The 22,474-nt window shown below is 35.5% G+C and overlaps 1 protein-coding gene and 2 pseudogenes across 1 annotated transcript; 2 read left to right on the forward strand and 1 right to left on the reverse strand.

Moving 5' to 3' along the window:
• Window positions 1-1,143: 1,143 nt before the first annotated feature.
• LOC107013019 (methylesterase 10-like) lies at window positions 1,144-5,160 on the forward strand. Its single transcript, XM_015213002.2, has 3 exons — window positions 1,144-1,599; window positions 2,532-2,669; window positions 4,571-5,160. The coding sequence occupies exons 1-3, from the start codon at window positions 1,198-1,200 to the stop codon at window positions 4,853-4,855; spliced, it is 825 nt and encodes a 274-aa protein (XP_015068488.1). The 5' UTR covers window positions 1,144-1,197; the 3' UTR covers window positions 4,856-5,160.
• A 2,873-nt stretch (window positions 5,161-8,033) lies between these two features.
• On the reverse strand, window positions 8,034-10,041 carry LOC107013179 (annotated as a pseudogene).
• Window positions 10,042-18,103: 8,062 nt separating this feature from the next.
• On the forward strand, window positions 18,104-20,064 carry LOC107013180 (annotated as a pseudogene).
• The last annotated feature ends 2,410 nt before the right edge of the window (window positions 20,065-22,474 follow it).

A 22,474-nucleotide genomic window follows, 5' to 3' on the forward strand; every position in this document is an offset into this window, starting at 1 on the left:
ATAAATATGAAACGAGGCTACCACCAAATTATAAAGTACCCACGGTGTATTTCTTCTTTAAAATATAATGAAATATTTATTTAACTATTGTTTTCTTCTCAAGCTTAACAATTTTTTTTAAAAAAAAATAGAATTCCATTATTTTTAAAAATAAATAGAGTTGTAATTGTGTACTTTTAAAAAATATTTTTGTAATTAGATGTAATGACTATTACTTACAAATAATTTCAAATGTGAAATTCTAGTCAAACACTTTTTATTTTGGCAAAAAATATTCTTCAAGTATACCTCAAACTTAAGTTACATCCTTAAAGTATTATTTTTTAGTAGAAAACATCCTTCGAGTATTTAAAAGTGAACAATTTTCATTCTTATGTGAGATATCGTCAAAAAACTAAGGGATCCTACAAAAATATGAGCAATTCACGTGACTATCAACAAAAGTTTTCCTGCATATTCATTACTTGCTATATGAAGTTCTTGAAAAAAATATTTAAAATCTTATACATTATTGCTTACAGAAATAAAAAATATTTGGAATGTGTGACGGTACATTATCTGCTCTTTCTCTCATTTAGTAACGGAAAGAAGTTGGAGCTTAATTATCTTTACCTTTTTCATAGCCAAACTGTGTTTAAATCAATAAATTTTTTGGACCAATGTGATATTGAAGTGATCAAAATATTGAGTATGTCTCGCACTTGAGTTTCTTTCTACATTATTAGAATCGGAAGTCTCCACAACCGCCGCTTCTAGTATATTGAATTGAGAAGAAACATATTTCAACTAATAATATTTTTAATATAAAATACATGAAAAATAAATGAATAAACTGTCAAATTAAAAGATTTTGCATAATGCTAAACTCAATAATAAAAAAAGTTTACGATAATATTTTTGACAAATCTAAGAATAATAATTAGGAAGGAATGACTTGATTTTGTTAATTTTCCGAAAAATTAAAATATACGGATGAAAATTATTCACCTTTAAATACTTGAAAGATATTTCTTGCTAAAGATGATACTTTAAGGATGTAGTTTAAGTTTGGAAAATAGTTTAACAATAATTTTGGCCAAAAACTCCAACACATGATAAGCGAGTGTAATAAAAAAACTATATAATAGAGATAGGAAAAGTTTAAATAAATACAAATGTGGCTATCTTTTAAGTAGCATTTATCTACACAATAATAATATGGAGAAAATTGGAGAAATTAAAAGTTTTAACATGGAGAAAATTCCAAAGAAGCATTTTATTCTAGTTCATGGATTTTGTCATGGTTCTTGGTGTTGGTACAAAATTATCAATTTATTGGAAAAATGTGGTCATAAAGTGACTGCTTTAGACCTTGGTGGTTGTGGAATTAATATGAAACAATTGAATGAAATTGATTCAATATTTGATTATATTCAACCTTTGATGGATCTTATGATATCTTTGTCTAAAGATGAAAAGATTATTTTGGTTAGTCATAGTTATGGTGGTCTTTGTATTTCTCTTGCTATGGAAGCTTTTCCACACAAAATTTCAACAGGAGTTTTTATCTCTGCTTATATGCCTAATCATGTGGATCCACCTTCTCTTCTTATTCTTGAGGTAATTTTCATTATTTATATGATTTTTTTTTCTTTTTGAGGATTTCTTTATGACTTTTTGTTTTTAGCTCTTCTTATTCATGAGGTAATTTTTGCAATCCATGAGTTCAATTTTCATCAAAAAGAAAAAAGGAAAAAAAAGTACTCTATCTTATCTCAATTTGTGTTATACTTTTTAGCTTTTTAAGAGTTACTTTGATTAATTTTTAATGCTCAATTTAATTATATTAGAATAAGATTGAAGTAAATTTCATGGAATAGGATTTGATCCTACTAGATTCAGTCCACTAAAGTCTTGAACAATAGTAAATGATCAGATCTCGTCATTATTTTCTTTCTCATAAACGAAATCTGCTTTCAAAGATTCTACTTAATATTATTTAACACCTTTCACTAAATATGTTATTATTATTCAATTTGTTTGGATTATTATTATTTATTATTTTATAATAATATATTATATTATATTATACTGTATTATTATATGTTAGATATAATGTTTGGCTAGATTGTATTGTTTGTTGTTGTTTAGTAACATTTTAATTGTTTGGTTTGATTGTATCGTACTGTATTATAATTTATAAATTTACTTAAATATCCTTAATTATTATAGGGTAGGAAATTTGACTAGGTTTAAATAATTAAGGTAAAGAGTAAAAAGTATTTTGAAATATTATGTAAAGATATAATTGGAAAAGAAATAACGCACCAAATTGATTGTTCCATAAAATAAGGATTTTTATTAGTACGTAATAACAAAATTTAACAATACAGTACAATACATTTTAAATAACAATCAAAACTAAAATTATAAGTATAGTAACGATACAATATAATATAATGAATAACAATGATCCAACCATAGTATAAATATGTCTCTGTTATTCAATTTATCTATTGTCGTTCCTTCACATAATTATGGGTGCATTGCAGTACTTCAAGAGAACTTCAGTGGAGTCACTTATGGATTGCGAATTTAAGTTTGATCAAGGCATGGAAAATCCACCAACAAGTGCTATTCTTGGCCCACAGTACATGCACGCTAATCTTTACAAGAATTGCCAACCAGAGGTTATTACCCCTTCTTTTTTATTTTAACAAATTTGATTATAAGATCTATCGATGAATATATCATAAATTATAATAAATTAAAATTGAAAATAAAAAATAAATATTCAGACTAAGACATATTATATCATCTCTTTAAGAAGATTTATGATATGTATCAATTGAATCGTATAATTTATAACTTGTCTTTTTTAAATACAACAATTCAATAACATCGTATAACTCAAATAAATCTACATTAATAGAGGAGTTTAAAGCTTCATCCTTAGAATATCTTCATTCAATATCAAATTTCTTTGTGTTAAGATCTAAAATATTTTTCTCTCTTTCCTTTTTTCTTTGACTACACATACAACAATATTATCCCACTCAATTTTTCTTTTTCTTTTTTTTTCTTTCTTTTTTCCATCTTTCACACAAAAAGAAACATAAATATTTTTCTATTTATAAGTGTGAAATTTTCCATATATTAAATAGCAAAAAAGTGAGATAATAATATTGTAGAACATGTGGTTCGTGGGTGTTAATGGTACTAGATTATGACATTAGTGGATACATAAGTTCAATCAAGAAATAATGACCTTCTCAAAAAAAAAGATATACCTATTAACCTATGCACTTCACTATTTTAATTTAATATTGAAATGAATAAACACCAATTAGGATCGTATATGTGTCCTTTGAAACATGTCCGATATAATATGATGCATTAGCGCTAAAAAAGTTCATCTATTTTAAGATAGATTTCTTATACTCACTCAATTAATAATTATTATTTTAATTTATATTTATTAAAAAAAAATTAAAAATATAATTTTATAAGATACTATAATTGAGTAACCATCTAAGAATCAATCCTTCTTATTATCAATAACGTTATCAATAACGTTGGCAATTCTAAATTATTTGTGTATTCATTTATTTTTCTTTTTGATTGGGGGCCAAAAGAAAGTGAAATTAAATGGAAAGGCGATTACGAACTCAATTTTTACTAACTCATCCAGATTTTTTTATAATTAAATTGGTTGATGAATTAGTAATACGTAACAGCAGATAAATTATGAACTAAACTCATATTTAACCTGCTGAAAGATGAGTAAACTACAGATAAATGTGAGTTATTAGCTTCATTACTAAGGCGTTTGTTATACAATGATAATAACATATTTAGTGAAATACTAACAATATATTCATTGAGATCCTAATATTAATCAGTACTTTTACTTTTTTTTTTGTTTGTTTTTACTTGTGACATTTGGATTTGACATGCTAATGATTGGCGTGACTATTGTTCTAAACTATCCCTATCATTAGTACTTTCTTTATTTGTTTTACTTGTGACATTTGGATTTGACATGCTAATGATTGACATGACTATTGTTCTAAACTATCCATTGTATTATATCTTGAAAAATAGTAATTAATGTTAAAGGTATAATATTTTTTGTCCATTTTTAATTGTCATGATATCTTTTTAGAGTCAAACTACCAAAATTTCATGCAACATTTTATAATGTGCTTTTTCATTATATTGATATGCAAAAAATTGCAATTTATATTAATTTTTGTATAACTTTTAAATATTTATTTTTATTTTTTAAAAATATCAAATTGATATAATCTAATTTATCTTAAAAATTAGTCAAATTAATTTTAAAAAAATATAATATAAAAATTAAAAGTAAACGGAGTGAATAGTATAACAAATAATGCAAGTGACACATAAGGAGATCATGATAATTTGCACTATTTATTAATATTCTGTTCACATTAGGAGAATTTTCACTTGGGTCCCAAATTTAGAAGTCCAAAATTCCATCAAATATTTAATATTGCTTTACAATTATATCTCCTTGGATTTTACATATATTAAAAAGTTTGATGAGACATGCTATTTTTGTTAGGACTTGGAATTGTCAAAAATGTTGATTAGACCAGGAAAGTTTTACATACAAGACATGTCAAAGGAAGGGTTATTGACACAAGAAAAGTATGGATCAGTAAAAAGAGTTTACATTGTAACACAAGATGATCAAGTCATGCAAGAAGAATTTCAAATGTATAATATACACAAAAGTCCTCCTCATGAAGTCCAAATTATTGCCAATTCTGGCCATATGGTTATGATATCTCGACCTCACGAGCTTTTTTTATGCCTACAAGAAATGATTGAAAATTCGTATAATTGATGATCTCAATTTTTCGAAGAGTGAGATATAATTATTATTATAATAATGGTGAATTTATCGTTTAGTTACTCATGTTAGAACGAAAATAAGAATTTCAAAACTCATGCCTTTGTCTCGATATATGTCCTTCGATTTGTCTTGTTTGTTTAATATTTAAATCATGAAATGTTATTGTTGTTCGTGTAAGCTATAATATTTTCTATGTAAACTCCCATGTCTAAATGACCTTGCGCTCATTGTAATGTGTAAGAGCTAGAAAATAGGCTAAAAAACATATATGAGGCATTTTACTGATATTTTCAAAACATACCTATTTATTACTCTTTTTCTTTAAAAAGATTTGTTATTTTAAATGAGCGTTCAACTGTATTTAATATGATTAATATATTTATTAAATTAACTAATGTTGATATGAATTTCAAAATTATAATTATTTTCTAGCTAAATATAAAGAAAATGATAAATGAACTTTTATCGAAAATAGTGGATTTTATGTAGAGAAACTCATATAAATATATTATATTAAAAAATATTTACAATTTATCACGTTACCTTCAATAAATTCAACTTCTAAAAAGTTAATATTATGAATGAAAATCTTTCTAATTCTTAAACGTCTACTCATATTACTTTCACGTCTACATGTCTATGGACTTTAACATAAATACATTAATGGATTTTGTAAATTAACCTAGCAAGAAAATTTAGGTATATTGTGTGTCTACTCTAAGTACAAATTCGTTATCCAATCTATGTCGTTAATATCTTGCTCTACGAGCTGAAAACTATTTAAAAGTTAAGTTGATCAACTTTTAAGCTAAGCCTTGAATTTTTTCACTTTTGCGATCTTGAATTTTTTCACTTTCTAATTCAATTCAAATTTGAAATATAATAACAATAATAATAACAATAATAGTAATAATAATAATAATAATAATTCAAGCAAATAACTAAATCTAAAATAAGTATTAAATATATAAATCCGAAAAATATTTGAAATGCGATGTCCACCGCGTCGCAGTAGAGGTAGCCATCAACAGCTCCTTACGTCTTTATCAGTTTTGTCTGTTGACAGGTCTTAGCTCATTTCCCCATCAAAAATATTCTTTTAAATTTTGATTATAAACTATTTTATTGCTTTTTTTTTCCCTTTCTATTTTTTTTAATTTTTTTTACTTCAAATCATTGCATTTTACATCTCTTTATTCCATCACAGCAAAATGCAAAATTGTTACCATCCAAAAATAAGCGTGATGATAAATGAAAAAACAGAAAAATAAAGCAAAAATAAGATAAAATGGAAAAATTGTTTATTCTATTGACACCTCCAAACATGATTATCACGTGTACAAGTCACTAGTACATAAAACGAAATTAAGAAATTTTGCTTTTATGCCTAATCATGTTGATCCACCTGCTCTTCTTATTCTTGAGATAATAGATTTACGCGTTCAATTTTGATATGATACCATAACAAAAAAGTATTATATGTTCATTTATGTGGTATTTTTTGCCGTTTTGTCACAATTTATATATTATTTTTTGCTTTTTAAGAGTTGATTTATCATCAATTTATGACTCATAGCTTTTAGCTCGTCTTATTCTTGAGGTAATTTTTGCAATTCATCTGAGTTCAATTTTCGTCAAAATAGGAAAAAGAAAAAATTACGTTACTATCTCAATTTGTATTATACTCTTTGCCTTCTGCTTTCTCCATTATGAGAGTTCATTTGATTATTTTTTAATGCTCAATTTATTAGATTAGGATAGGTTTGAAGTAAATATCATGGAATAAGATATGATCCTATTTATAAAAAATCAGTGCCACTAAAGTCTTGACCAACAGTAAATAATATATCCCAAAGATGTATATTCCTTTTCACGAAAGAGATTTGTTTTTTTAGAAATTCTACATAAATTTACCTACGAAACTGAAATAGTTATCTTTCAAAAAATTCTAACACTAGTAAAAATGTTTTATTTATACTTTTTTTTTTTCATACGATTAGCTAGCTTGTGATAGCAAAATGATTAGATGTCGTCCCATGCTATGATATTTTGTTGTCCAAACTTGATAGCTCTTTAATATAGGGAGTTGAATGATAATAGCTCATTCACTTCCCAAAGTGTCTCCCTTCTAGGTATGTACTAACTTAATCCAAGTTATTTCACCTCAGTGACTAAGTTAATCTCTTTTGAAAATTTTATCCACTAACATTTGTGATCTCTTTAAAATGTTACAAATATTTAGTACAATATTCACTGTATTATTGAAAATTCTAGCTTCACAATAATTCTACAAAACTTTAAAGTGACAATTTGTCTCATTGTAATATTTAAAATATGTACCAAATATGTTATTATTAATTATTTTATATACGATCACATTCCAGTACTTCAGGAGGACTTTAGTGGAGTCGCTTATGGATTGCCAATTTACATTTGATCCACCAACAAGTGTCTCTCATCCGCCAATAGGATTAAAATTATTCTTGTACTATTTACCTATTGGAAAAGGATCAAAAATATCTTTGTACTTTTTGAAAATGTTTAAAAATACCTCTCATCCACTTATAGGGTTAAAATATATTTCATCCAACATTTTTAATTTCAATATTACCCTTTAAACTACCAACCTTATATTATTATTATTATTATTATTATTACTATTAACACCACAAAACATGCTTGTCACATGTACGAGCCACTAATACATAAAATACGGAATTAAGAAATAACTACAAGTGTCAACTCTTTGTTTCTCAAATAGAACAAAGCATAAAAAAGATCTAGAGACACACCCAACAGCTCTTTGGCAAGCCTCGAAGATCAGAGAGAAAAAACAATCACGCTATATCAGGCTCGAAGTCTACGCAAGTATAGAAGCAAAAAGTGAGTATCAAACAAACTAATAAAGGAAAAGTTTTGCCCTTAAAGGCTGAAAACATTTTTGATCTTTAATGGATGAAAATATTGTGCCCTTCCCCTCTCTTCTTCAATGGAAATTGAGAATTAAAAAGACACTTTTGTTTTTAAAAAAAGAATCATCTTTTCCAGAAAAAACATACACTTGTCCCAAAAAATTGTTGTGTATATTCTAACCTAAACAATTTATTAATACTCAAAATTAAAATATGAGACAAATAATGACTAAATATATACATTTTTGTCCGAATATTCAAACGCTCTGCATAAAAATAAAGCAAATGTAGACTCACTATTAATTAAATCCATTAAATCATGGTACAAGGCAATTGAGTGACAGACTTTTAGAGGTCGTTTTATAGAGTGCATTAATAAAAATAATACTTGCATTATCTTTGTGTTAGAAACTGGAAGAGGTATAGTACGCAGAGGACGCGATTTGGCTAGTGCAAGACCAAACTTTTCTTCCATGTCCAAGTCCTTTGGTTCTATCTCCCCTTTAACCTTCCAATCAAATGAATTCAACAATCAACCCAATATAACTGGAACTGTCCTCATTGCCAAAGGTAACCCGGGGCTTATTCTCCGTCCACCACCAAATGGAATTAACTCAAAATCTTGACCCCTAACCTTAAATTCCAAACCCCAAAATCTTTCTGGCTTAAATAACAAAGGATCCTCCCAAATAGTTAGGTTGCGGGCCATAAACCATACATGAATTAGAACTAGAGAGCCTTTCGGGATGAAGTAGCCACACAATTCAACATCTTGTTTGGCAGTGCGCAAAAACAAGGGACCTGGTGGGTGTAATCGCATGGTTTCTTTCACAATATATTGCAAATAAGGGAGGAGTGGAACATCCTTTTATTCTATTATCTTGCCTTTGCTAATAACTTTTTCGAGCTCAGTTTGGGATTTCTTCATAACTTCTGGGGTTTTCATGACTTCTAACATTGCCCATTCTACTGTATTTGAAGTTGTTTCAGTTCCCGCAACAAAAAGGTCCTACAATACAAAGTTAGAGTGTTTATTTGTCAGTTGAGACCATCTAGTTTGTGAGGTTATAAATCATCTAATTCAGAGTCAAACAGACATTGTAAAATAAAATTATTACTTTATTGTTCAAGAATGAAAAAAGTCCCACATCGGTGGTTAATGAGATGGGTGGACTCCTTATAAGGCTTGTGTAATCCTCCTCCCTTTGAGCTAGCTTTTGGGGTGTGAGTTAGGCCTAAGACCTAATTTCACATGGTATCAGAGCAGGGCCCGTCTCACCCGATGTTGGGACCCCCAAAATCAAAATTGTCCGCGCACCAGATGCTAAGAACTAGGCGTGAGGTGGGGTGTTCAAGAATGACAAAAGTCCCACATCGGTGGTTAATGAGATGGGTGGACTCCTTATAAGGTTTGAGCAATCCTCCTCCTTTTGAGCTAGCTTGTAGGGTGTGAGTTAGGCCTAAGAACTAATTTCACATTCATATAGAACTATATCATTCTTTTTTCTTTTGACGGACTAAAAATAAAGAATATCACCTAAAATTAGAGGTGAAAACATATATATGTCAAACAAATAACATCAAAAAGAAACCAAATGAAGCCAAACATAGCAACATTTGGTAAAAAATAAACAGTACATACCAGGAACATATGTTCTATGTCTTTTCTTTCAATTGCCTCAGGATCTTCTTGGTTAACATTGAGCAAGACATCAAGAACATTGTCATTGCTACGAGTACTAGTATGCAACTTCCTCTGCTCTACGCATTCATCAATCAACCCCTCAAAAAGCTTAAGCAACTTCCTAGCATGAATGTTAATGCGTCGCCTAATCCCTTGAGGATCCATCCTTCTAAGCAAAGGAAAGAAATCTACTATGTTGGGCTTACCGAACTCCTCCATAAATTTGTAGACTAATTCTCTAAATTCCTTACCTGACTCAACCCTCAATTTAGAGCAAGTTAGAGTTAAGAAAACATAAAGACAATAAGACATAAACGTGCCTTTTAAGTTAAGGTTAATCAATATCGATGTCTTACATCCACAGTTGAGGTTAATTGATATCGATGTCTTACATCCAAAGTTTTGGTCTTAGGAAGGAAAATTGAAAAAGTTGGCTACTGTTTTTACCCATCCCAATTGAACAACTTAGGAGAAATAGAGTTTGTTGCTTGTGTTTTGGGTTCTCGTCTGTTTGGGTGGAAGAAGTCGTCTCCAACTTGTTTCTCGTCTCCGTTTGCTGCACCTCGAAAGGTAATGCCCATTTCAATTCAAGTAGCTTTTATTCTTGATACGTTAATTGTTTGAAATCTCAATCGCGTGAGCTGCTTTGAATGTTATTATTTTGGGAGTATTTGATTTATTGTTGGTTGGAAGTTGACAAGGGTCAGTCCCTTTGCTCGAAGTTTTTTGGCTGATCCCATCTTAATATTGAGACGATTTCTTTAAATTAATAAGTTGTTATCCCATGTGTTATGCGGAATTTGAGATAATACGAGAAAATATAAACGCGAAAAACAAGACAACAGATTTACGTGGTTCACCAATAAATTGGCTACGTCCACGGGGAAGAGGGAGAGCAGTTTTATTATGGAGAGGCAAGAACAGAATTACAGAATAGGGTTTGCCATAGCGTCTATATATAGTGCTAAGCTATGCCCTAACAGGCTTGGGCCCAACATACAGAATTGACAGATAATTAAGGGCCCAATACAACAACATTGTATACCGTCGGTTCTGTTTGTAACGGGTCCAATTCAAGGCATTCAACAAATCTCCACCTTGACTTGAATTCTCCAAACAGATTCTTCAGACGCACTATGATAGTGCCAGGCCTCCCCCTCTTCCTCAGAGTTGCCCCGCAGGGCAATTAACAGCTTCTGATGTTGAGCAAGTCCAAACAGTGTTGAAACTTGCTCTGTGGAACCGGCTTTGTGAACATATCAGCAGGATTATCAGCAGTTCCTACTTTCTTCACCTTGATTCTCTTCTCACTTCTCAGAAAATGATACCTTACGTCAATATGCTTGGTTCTCTCATGATGGACTTGATCCTTGGCTAGACAAATTGCGCTCAAACTGTCACAATACACCGTAGCCTGATCATGATGCAGACCAAGATCACTAACCAGCCCTTTCAGCCAAATCCCTTCTTTTGCAGCCTCTGTCAAGGCCATGTACTCCGCTTCCGTAGTAGACAAAGTCACTGTAGGTTGCAAAGTTGCCTTCCAACTGACGACAGATCCTCCAAGGGTAAACACATAGCCAGTCATCGATCTTCTTGTGTCAACATCTCCAGCATAGTCAGAATCAGAATAGCCAGTAACCAAGCACTGAGTATCACCTCCATAAATGAGACCAACGTCAGATGTACCTCTAAGGTACCGGAAAATTCTCTTCACAGCCTGCCAATGTTCTCTCCCTGGTTGTCCCATGAATCTGCTCACTACACTGACTGCATGTGCTAAATCTGGCCTTGTACAGACCATAGCATACATCAAACTTCCTACGGCACTGGCATAAGGGACTCGTGACATATACTCCTTCTCTTCTTCTGACTGTGGAGCGAACATGGCAGTGAGATGGATATTGGCAGCACTGGGGGTATCAATAGGCTTAGATGAAGACATGCCAAACCTCGCCAAGACCTTCTGAATGTAGCTTCTCTGTGACAAGAAAAGTTTCCTTCTCTCTCTGTCTCTAATGATCTCCATCCCTAGAATCTTCCGAGCGGCTCCCAGATCCTTCATCTCAAACTCAGCACTAAGTAAACCCTTCAGCTTCTGAATGTCATACTTCTTCTTTGCAGCTATCAGCATATCATCTACATAAAGCACCAGATAGATGAATGAATCATCCTTGAGCCTATTGTAGTAGACACAACAATCATATGAGCTCCGAGTATAGCCCAACTTCACCATATAGCTGTCAAACCTTTTGTACCACTGCCTTGGAGACTGCTTAAGTCCATATAAGGACTTCTTCAACTTGCAGACGTGATTTTCCTTCCCTGGAACTTGGAAACCATCCGGCTGAGTCATGTATATCTCTTCCTCCAACTCTCCATGTAGAAACGCTGTCTTCACATCAAGTTGTTCAAGCTCCAGATTCTGATGTGTAACTATCGCTAGTAACACTCGGATGGAAGTATGTCTGACCACTGGTGAGAAGATCTCATTGTAGTCCACTCCCTCTCTTTGGTTGAAACCTCTGGCAACAACCCTGGCTTTATACTTGACTCCTTCTGCTGGTGATATCCCTTCCTTCTTCTTGAAAACCCATTTGCAAGTAATAATCTTTCTCCCCGAAGGCTGTATGACCAGATCCCATGTCTGATTCTTGTGTAGGGACTCCATCTCATCTCCCATAGCAGCAAACCATTTTTCAGAATCAGGACTTAAAATGGCTTCTTTGTAAGTAGACGGCTCAGATGTATCTACCTCTTCAGCAACCTGCAGTGCATAACCCACCATGTCCTCAAAACCATACCTCGTAGGTGGACGAACTCCAACCCTCCTTGGCCGATCTTGAGCTATACTCCGATGGATATCTGATGGCATAGATTCTGGAATATCTGTTTCTGTCTGTGGCTCTTGATCCTCCTCTTCAGGTTCTTTCAAATCGCTCTCGTTCTGAATGACTTGAAACTCCACCTGTTTATCAAGACTCCCAGTTTCTGACGTAGTTGTAGGCTTCACAATGGTTCTAAGCAGAGAACTTTCATCAAAGACAACGTTCCTGCTCATAATAACCCTCTTTTCTGCTGGAGACCAGATTCTGAAACCTTTCACTCCATCTCCGTAGCCCACAAATACTCCCTTTTTAGCTCTTGGTTCTAACTTACCTTCACTGACGTGATAGTAAGCCGTACAACCAAAAGCTTTCAGATTTGAATAATCAGCAACTTTTCCTGACCACATCTCCATAGGTGTTTTGCACTGTATGCCTGTATGTGGTCCGCGGTTAATCAAGTAGCAAGCTGTACTAACCGCTTCTGCCCAGAATCTTCTATCTAGCCCAGCATTAGAGAGCATGCACCTTGCTCTCTCCAGAAGTGTTTGATTCATCCGCTCAGCTACACCGTTCTGCTGTGGTGTATTTCTGACTGTACGATGTCGAGCAATCCCTTCATCCTTACAGAATTGATCAAATTCAGACCAGCAGAATTCCAGCCCATTATCAGTTCGCAACCTCTTGATCTTCTTCCCTGTTTGATTTTCCATCAAAATTTTCCACTCCTTGAACTTCTGGAAAGCTTCACTTTTATGCTTCATCATGTACACCCAAGTCATCCTTGAGTAGTCATCAATCATGGACACAAAAAATCTGCAGCCTCCCAAAGACTCAACACGGCATGGACCCCAGCAATCAGAATGGATATAATCAAGAGTGCCTTTTGTTCTGTGAATGGCTTTTGGAAACTTGTTGCGATGTAGTTTTCCAAAGACACAATGTTCACAAAACTCTAGGCTTTTAACCTTATGACCAGCAAGAAGATCCTCCTTTGACAGAATTTGCATCCCTCTTTCACCCATATGACCAAGTCTCATGTGCCATAACTTAGTCATATCCTCCTGGTGAACTTCTGACGATGCAACATGGGCTGAACCTGTAACCGTGGAACCTTGTAGAAAATACAAAGTACCACGCATGACACCTTTCAGAATCAGATTTGAACCCTTCCAGACCCGCAAGACTCCATCTTTTCCCGACCAGCTGAATCCCTTGCTGTCCAAAGAACTGAGAGATATCAGATTTTTCGTCATCAATGGAACGTGCCTGACCTCGTTCAATGTGCAGAAGCTACCGTCATGTGTCCTTATCTTGATCGAGCCTGTCCCAACCACCTTGCAGACAGAACTGTTGGCCATCGAGATGCTGCCTCCGTCTATCTGCTCATAAGTCGTGAACCACTCTCTCCTAGGACAGATGTGATAGGATGCCCCAGAATCGAGAACCCACACATCTGAATGATGAGTGTGCTCATCCGCAACTAGGGCAATGTCTTCTTCAGAATTGGTGTCTTCTTCAGCAACAGCAGCAGAAACTGATTGTTTTTCCGATTGCTTCTTCTTCTTCGGACAATCAAATTTCCAATGTCCCTTCTCCTTGCAGTAATTACAAACATCATCTGGCTTTGCACCCTTCGACATCGGCTTATTTTTCTTTCCGCCGTTTTTCCTTCCCTTTCCGCTACTGGTGAACAGACCGGAAGGCTGTATGTCCGTACTTGTGCCGTTAGCCTTATGCCGTAATTCCCTGCTATGAAGGGCCGATCTGACTTCTTCCAGCGACACAGTATCTTTCCCAACAATGAACGATTGAACAAAATTCTCAAACGACATTGGGAGAGATACTAACAGAATCAGGGCAGCATCTTCATCCTCGATCTTCACATCGATATTACGCAATTCTAATAACAAAGTATTCAATTGCTCTAAATGTTCCCTGAGTTGTGTACCTTCAGCCATTCGTAGACCGAATAGACGTTGTTTCAGAAGCAGCTTGTTGGTTAGAGATTTTGTCATGTACAAACTCTCCAGCTTCAACCACAGACCAGCAGCAGTCTCTTCATCCGAGACTTCCGTGATGACGTCATCCGCGAGACACAGCATGATCGTCGAATGCGCCTTTTCCTCCAGAATCGCCATCTCAGGAGTAACGACGGCGTTCTTGTCTTTCGACAACGGCGCCCAGAATCCTTGTTGTTTCAACAAAGCCCGCATCTTGATCTGCCATAAACTGAAACTGTTCCTCCCTGTGAATTTGTCGATTTTCACGTTCAAAGCAGACATCTCGAATTCTTCAAGAACACCTGATTAACCGAGAGGCTCTGATACCAATTTGTTATGCGGAATTTGAGATAATACGAGAAAATATAAACGCGAAAAACAAGACAACAGATTTACGTGGTTCACCAATAAATTGGCTACGTCCACGGGGAAGAGGGAGAGCAGTTTTATTATGGAGAGGCAAGAACAGAATTACAGAATAGGGTTTGCCATAGCGTCTATATATAGTGCTAAGCTATGCCCTAACAGGCTTGGGCCCAACATACAGAATTGACAGATAATTAAGGGCCCAATACAACAACATTGTATACCGTCCTTTCTGTTTGTAACGGGTCCAATTCAAGGCATTCAACACCATGTATAACCTCATGTTGTAGTCTGTTTCGTTTCAAATTCTAGATTCAACCACTATAGGTGGGTTTATTTCTGTTTGTGGGCTGATTTTGTTTTCGCATCTCGGTTAGTGTTTAGAGTATGAAAAGAATATTTTACTGCCTCATTTTATGTTTTTTTCTTTTAGTTGTTGTTTCTTATTTGTGTAAGCATGAGGCATAATACTTGATTGTTTGGGTTTGGTATCATTCGTTAGGATAACTATATGTTTATAAGACATTTGAATCCTTAAAGACGATGCTAACATCTTAAGATTAGATCATCATAAAAGCATTTGCGTTCGGATTTCTTTCCATTAGCAAAGCTTTTGGTTTTCTCGTTATCATGTTTAGTTTTTAACAGTTACAACCTATATTGTCTAATGAGATTTAACATGTGAGTCGTGCTTCGTTGAAAGTTTGTTATGATAATCTGTTGGTAGTAAAATTTTGTTATTGTTATGATCTTTTTTTTTTCCCTTTCTTTTCTCTTCTTCGTTTGCTTTGTTTTTGTAGTTTCGTTGAATACCTTGTCTTAAGTCGAGCTTTCTGCCAAATACCATGTTAGCATGATATGGTGTTCCCTTGTTATTCATCATTATTATTTTTCTAGTTGGGTAAATCTATAAGTGTTTTCATGTGAATTCATTTCCTTTATCTTAAGTAAATGAGCATGTAATATTTCTCTTGAGAAATTAATTGACATTCAGTATGTGATACTTCTATCCCAAATTAATTTCCAAGCTAACTCATAGCTCTAATATTTTTTATTTTATTTATGTCAAATGAGGTCATTAGCAGTGAATCAATTGTGGTATGTTTTGCTTATTATATTTGAAACATAGTACTTGGTATCCATAAGCATTAATATGGATATAACTCTTCTTTTTCATCTTTTGCGCATGGACTTTCCCTAATGAGTTTTGAGACTTCTATTTCTCTGCATTTTCCTGTTGGGATGAGACCTAGTTGATCCTTTTGAGTCGACTTCATCAATTCGGGGATCCACCCCGAAGTCCCCCCAAAATTTCTCCTCTCAAGTCAGCCATAAAAATCGGCGTACCTTTCAGAGTTTGAAGAATATGAAGCTAGTTGAAGAGTTGAAGTTTTGGGGCCCAAAGTCCACACATTTTTTTAATGTTATATTTTGTTAATTTTCGAGCCCAAGGCCTTTTGTATTAACTACCCGATTAGTTTAGGACAGGTACAAAAACAAATGGGTCAAAAACCCAAAACTCCAAATAGAGGTCCAGGAAAATAGAAAACCCAGATTTAGACCCAATCTCTCTCTCTCTCTTATTTGCTTAATTACTTGTTGTTTCTGTCGTTAAATACCCAAATCCCCGCGAGACGCTATTTTTTGTTTAAACAACTTAATTAAATCGATCGCAACTAAATGAGTTTAAATAGCAATAAGCAAATTTTGCAAGTCAATTTTGATTAAGATAATAAATTAAATATTTTATTTCTCAAACAACTTATTTTATCTAAAAATCAAGTTAAAATCAAATTTTTTAGCCAAATAGTTAGTTGCCGGATAACCTTCCTAAGACGTTAATATGAATCCCCGAACCTCTTTAAAGTTTTCAATCGATTTTTCTGTTAAGTCTTTTGAAAACAATAATTTTCTTGATTTTTATTAAATATGAAGTGGGGACTCTAAAAACTCAAAAATTCTTATAAAAATGTTTTTTCAATTAAAACAGAAATGACGACTCCGCTGGGGAATATTTGGAGAATTCTAACTTTAAAACTAACGTGTTTTGGCTAAACGAGTTAACTGTTTATCTGTTTATTTATCGCTTTATTGAACTGTTGCATTAATGGCATATCATTACTACGTCACGCGACAATTATTTCATTTCCACTAGAGGACGATTATGCGGGTTCGCAGTGGTTCATTAACCAGAAATTTTCTCGGGGCGCCCTGACGAGTGTAGTTGGCTACTTGATAGTCAACGATGGTTAACTATCCCAGCCCAAGTAGTCCGCTTGGGTTACCCTTTCCACTCTAAATACAAACCACACCTAGTTAAACTAAGATAGAGCTAAACCCAATCTCAAAAAATAGCACATTGGCCTAAGACGACCCAACACCCAAGGAGAGCTGGGCCCATTAGAAAGACCGCCTTGAGTCCAAAGAGCCCACAACTCGATATGATGATCATATTTGTGTGTTAAATATGAAGGATGTATTGTGTGTTTAAATGTTTATTGTATCGTGGCGGGTGGCAATTAACTAGTTGTATGTTTTTGTACATGTTGAGTCAGTTCCTCCATTTCAACATAGTCACCAAGACGCCAGCCATCCTCCGCGTATGGTGGGACAACCTCAAAGATTGTCAAAAGAGAGAAATCTCGATTCACCTGGGTCACTTACCTTCAATAATAGACTTCAAGGTTTTGCCCACGTTTATTGAGGTTATCACTCGGTTCTGGGATGATAAAAAGATGTTTTTTTCAATTTGGAGATGTCGAAATAACACCCACACTAGAGGAAATTAAGGATTGTCTGGACTCTATCGGGACATGTGGCAAGAGGAAAAAATCTTCCGATCATCACATCTTTCTGCCGGATAGGCCAACTAGTGAAGAATTGAAGAACATGTTGTTACTGGTAAATGCAAATTGGTTGGAAAACCACGATATACCACTTATGAGATTTTCCGAGAGATGGTGGCACGACATCTATTTCAGACTATTTTCGAATGAATTCCACAATCACAGTACCTGTAGGCAAACTCAGACTATCGTTGTCTTTACATGCCTTTTAGGAACTATGGTGTTCCCTAAAGATGAAGGAAAGGAAATCGACACCCGGGTCGTGATGGTAGTGGACGCCATGTTCAGAGAAATTGATAGAAAAAAGAAGAAAAGAAGTACTGGAGTTTGGCCCCTGTCATTTTGACCGACATTTGTCGATCTTTAAGTATGTGTAAGAATAGGTTCCTGTTTTTCCAAGGTTGCAACATTCTACTTCAATGGTGGATGATTGACCATCTCTGCAAAAAAGGACGGTGCCTAGCCACAAGAGTTGGCCAAACCGATCCAGATGAGTCCTCTTGATAATTATGAATTATATCTAAGTGTCCATAGATTCCCAATTCATTCCACCTAAAATGCATGGGCAAGGATATTTAATAATTTGAGAGAAAAAGATATACAATGGATGTTACCAAACCTCAAGTCCGTGAGGATAGCAACACAGGGGGCCAAACTTCCATTTGTAGTCCTTCCTGGCATCAGAGGATTGCGGCCCTACAACCCAGTAAGAGTGATGTGATAATTTGGTAGAACACAAATCACACCCGTCCAAGGGGATGCTAGCTCTTTTGTTGTCGATTACAGCGGGAGCGGCAAAATACCTTTCGCTAAGATCATCTTCCAAGAATGGGCCGGACGTGTCAACATGAAATGGGATATGGCTGAAAATAGATATGAAGCTGGGTATGTCGAAGAATACAAGACATGGTTGTAGAATGATCTGCAAGGTGTAATGAACCCAACACCACGCGCAGGTCGAGAAATTGAAGACGTACAGACAAGGCTTCAGATCTATACATACCATTTTCAGTAAGAATGGGACCGAAGGGAGCAAGAATTTCAGCAAAGAGAGCAAGAATTTCAGCAAAGGGAGCAAGACTACCAGTTCCGAGAGTTAGAAAGTTAGAGGGTTTTAGCTGTGACGTCACAAGAGCTAGCTGATACAAGGGCTTATCTGATGCGTTTGGACGCAACCCTGACTAGTAGATGAACACTCTACAAGTCGTACCAACATCTTCCAAAGTTGTGTTTGCTGAGCCGTACGTGTTCACAAGCAAGTGCATCATCCGCAAAGTAGAGAAGGCCAAAAAAGGAGCCGAGGCATCAACCTTTTAACTCCCCTGCGTGGGATTGTTTTCTATCTGTATTCTCATTATATCCCCCTCCCTGAAATGTACCTCGTTTGATTGAAATTATGTAACGAACGCTATGATTTTTAGTGAAGTTTATTTTTGGGGATACAACAATTTGTTTAAATGACGCAATACATCCTTCAGATCACTAGGCCTACCCTTGACACAAAGGGTCACATGCATGATTAGGACGCGATATATGTGTGTTTAACTGCTTACGTGCTATGTTGCTATGAATGAGGATATCATAAATCCACTCCTATCCAGAAATTTCCAGAAGAAATATACAGAAGTCACTATCAAAAATGTCCGACTAAAACTTTCCGAGTCTTAAATTTCTCACTCAAAAGACATATCTCATCTCCAAATCCTAAACATTACTCTACTATCTCAGGAAAGGCAAAATTGCAGCTATAAACAAAGGAAAGTTTACTCAAACGAAACCAAGTGAAGAAGAGAGGATCGATAGGCAAAAGCAGCGCGGAAAACGTTTATATGAATTATTATTTCCTCCTAGAGCCTCAAAGAGGAAATCAATGAAGAAAGTTATGAGGAGGAAAGTGATGAGGTGTTACTCTCCCGCTCACTTTCTTTCGAGGGATGTCTGGCAAATGGAGACAGTAAAATTTCTCTCGAGGCATATCCGCACGAAGGCAGGAAGAAGATAGAGGTCATTTCATGCACTCTCGTTTTTGATCAATATCGGTCTAGGGACCTGCTAAGACCCGTTAAGAAGGCATCCCCCCAAGCGGGATTAGGAGATCTCTGCAAGACGTGTGAATGTCATCCTAGGGAGAAAGAACACACAATAAAGGAATATGTTGGGTTTAAAATGCACTCCACTATTATTCAGCATGGATAGTACTCCAAACACTTAGGGTGACGACGTCATCCTTGCATGTGATGAACCACGTCTTCACATATCGGTCACAGAGGGAACCAGATTCTTTCATTGTTCATTCACACCATTTAAGAAAACAATGAGGGAAATCTACTCGGATTTGGTTCATAATGGCGTCTTTACCCATTACTACAAGAATTTGGACATGCAATATTCTCTTCAGCACGAAATCCAAAAGCGTTGTCCCTATCATCATCACGCCACAGACCACAATATTGAAAAATGTCTCAACTTTCGTCACGACCTCGAATCCCTTATCGGCATGGAAAAGATTCAAGTTGAGACCGTTCCCCTTGGCTAAGATGAGGTTGACGAAGAGAAGAAAATGACTGAGATGGAGTCGTTAGCTTATCTTTAAAGCTTTGTTGTTTTTCCATTTCCTTGTAATCCCAACGAATAAATGAATGAAAATATTTCCCTTTTGTACACGAACTACGTTGGGCCTGACTTCTCCTTGTGAGATACGTAGGCAGCCTTGTAAGGCCCGACCCCTATCTTTCAAAAATTTCTTCATTCTCCCCTTTAATATTAAAAGAAGATACGAAGGCCAGATCAGCGGACATCAAAGAACAACTACAAGAAGACCTTAGCTAAACGTGATTTAGCCTTTCTGAGACAGTGTCAAAACTGAAACAAGCAAACTCCTGCTTGTTTAAAAATGCATTTCCGTCCTTACTAGTGAGTTGAAGATATCCTCAAACAAAGCAACTTGTGTGTTTATCTGCTCTATGTGTGACATTATGCATTTTATATTCTAAATCTGCACTGACAAATCTGCCTTTGAGTTGTTCTCCCTCTCAGGTACTTTTAAATGATATGTGTCGATCAAAAGCTGGAAGATCATCCCTATTTCACCAAATCAAAAGGTCCCACAGATTCCTTCCCTAGACAAAGCTTAGACAAAGGAAAGGCAGTTATGGGGGATAGTAATGAAGAAGTAAGTCTTACTGATGTTGTGTTGGCTTAACCCACTATAGCGGACTAAAATGAGTTGATTCTGTAGCTGATGCAACAGATTGTAGAGATGAGGGTAGAAATGCAAAGGAGACAGGATTTGCCTCCACCAGGATTTGTTGTTAACGCTGCTGATGGGAGACCTCCAATCTACTTTCCTTCTTCAAATATGGATCCAACCCATAACCAGCCATCTACACCTGCTCAAAATCCATTGGTTATAGATCTGAGCACCCAATCCTCAATATGTTTCCGCATCCTACAAAACTCCACCTCCTCTTCAAAACAACCGCCCCTAAATGCCACCACATCCTCAAAATACCCACCATCAATCCGCTCCACCATCGCAAAATCAAAACCAAAATACTTTCAATCCCCAAACACCCCACCACCACTTAAATTAGAATACCAATCCTCAGACTTATCCACAGAATTATCAAACCGCTCAAAATACCCAAAGTCCCTCTGTAGCTCCACCCTACATAAAAGAATCACTTTCCAAATTTTCGTCCCTGCCGAGAACAATCTACACGGTTCTGAGCTGGACCATTATGAGGAACATGAAAGGGAGTGGAGGGCAAAGGAAGAGGCAAAGGTGGACATAAAAGAAGAGATCAAAAAAGCCATGAAAGATCTCCAATGCATCCCTGATATCGCCGGCTTAGTTATGAAGATTTATGTATTCATCCAAATTTGGACCTTCCAGAAGGATTCAAAATCCTAAAATTTGATACTTTCGGAGGAGTGGGGAACCCTATGTCTCATTTGAGAGCCTACTGCGACGATCTCGTTGGAGTTGGTAGGGATGAAGCTCTATTGATACGGCTCTTCAGCCGAAGCCTGTGCGGAGAATCTCTTGAATGGTTTACCTCGCATGAAACCAGGCAATGGCCCAGCTGGAATGCTCTAGCAAAGGATTTTATCGATCGGTTTGCATATAACGTTGAAATCGTTCCTGATCGATATTCTTTGGAGAAGATAAAGCCGAAATCTACCGAGAGCTACAGAGAATTTGCTTATAGGTGGATAAAGGAAGCTGCAAGGGTCAGACCACCTATGTCAGAAAAGGAAATTGTATAAGTGTTTGTGCAGGCGCAAGAGCCCGAGTATTATGATCGAATCCTATTGCTTGTAGGAGCAAAATTTGTCGAGATAGTCAAAGTTGGTGATACTATTGAAGATGGGTTGAAAATGGGAAAGATAGTCCGTGTTGCTGCATCACCCGGATCATCAGGAACGCTGAAGAAGAAAAGAGAAGAAATCTCCGCTGTTTCATATGGGGGAAAGAAAACCCCCAGAAGCTCGTCATATTCCCAAGGTCGTTCTCGGCCTTCCCAAAATTCCTATCAAGCTTGCTACACGCAAGGTAGTCATCCCAATAATCCTCCAATTTATCATAATGCTACCTCCACTTATCCAAACGTTCAAGCTCCACTATACAAAAATTCACCCCCGAATTATCAAAATCCATCTCCCATTTACCCAAATCATCCTCCACCCTACCAAATTCTCTCTCCCTACCAGGGTGTTGCTCCCAACTTTGCTAACGTGCAGTCGAACTACCGAGCACCCCCTCCTGCGTATCAAGTCCAAGATCCACCATATCAAAATCCCCACCCGAACTACTAAGCTCCAATGCCAAACTACCAGACAAACTCCTATCCTAGAAATCAGGCTCGTCGTTAGAACAATTGAGGTTATCAACAGATGCTTTCCTCACAAGGAAGTTATGATCCCCATCGACCTAGGTTCTAGAAGAAACCTTCAAAGAATTTCACTGCGCTC

The sequence above is a fragment of the Solanum pennellii genome, chromosome 3 (genome assembly GCF_001406875.1).
Source record: "Solanum pennellii chromosome 3, SPENNV200".
Classification (NCBI taxonomy): domain Eukaryota; kingdom Viridiplantae; phylum Streptophyta; class Magnoliopsida; order Solanales; family Solanaceae; genus Solanum; species Solanum pennellii.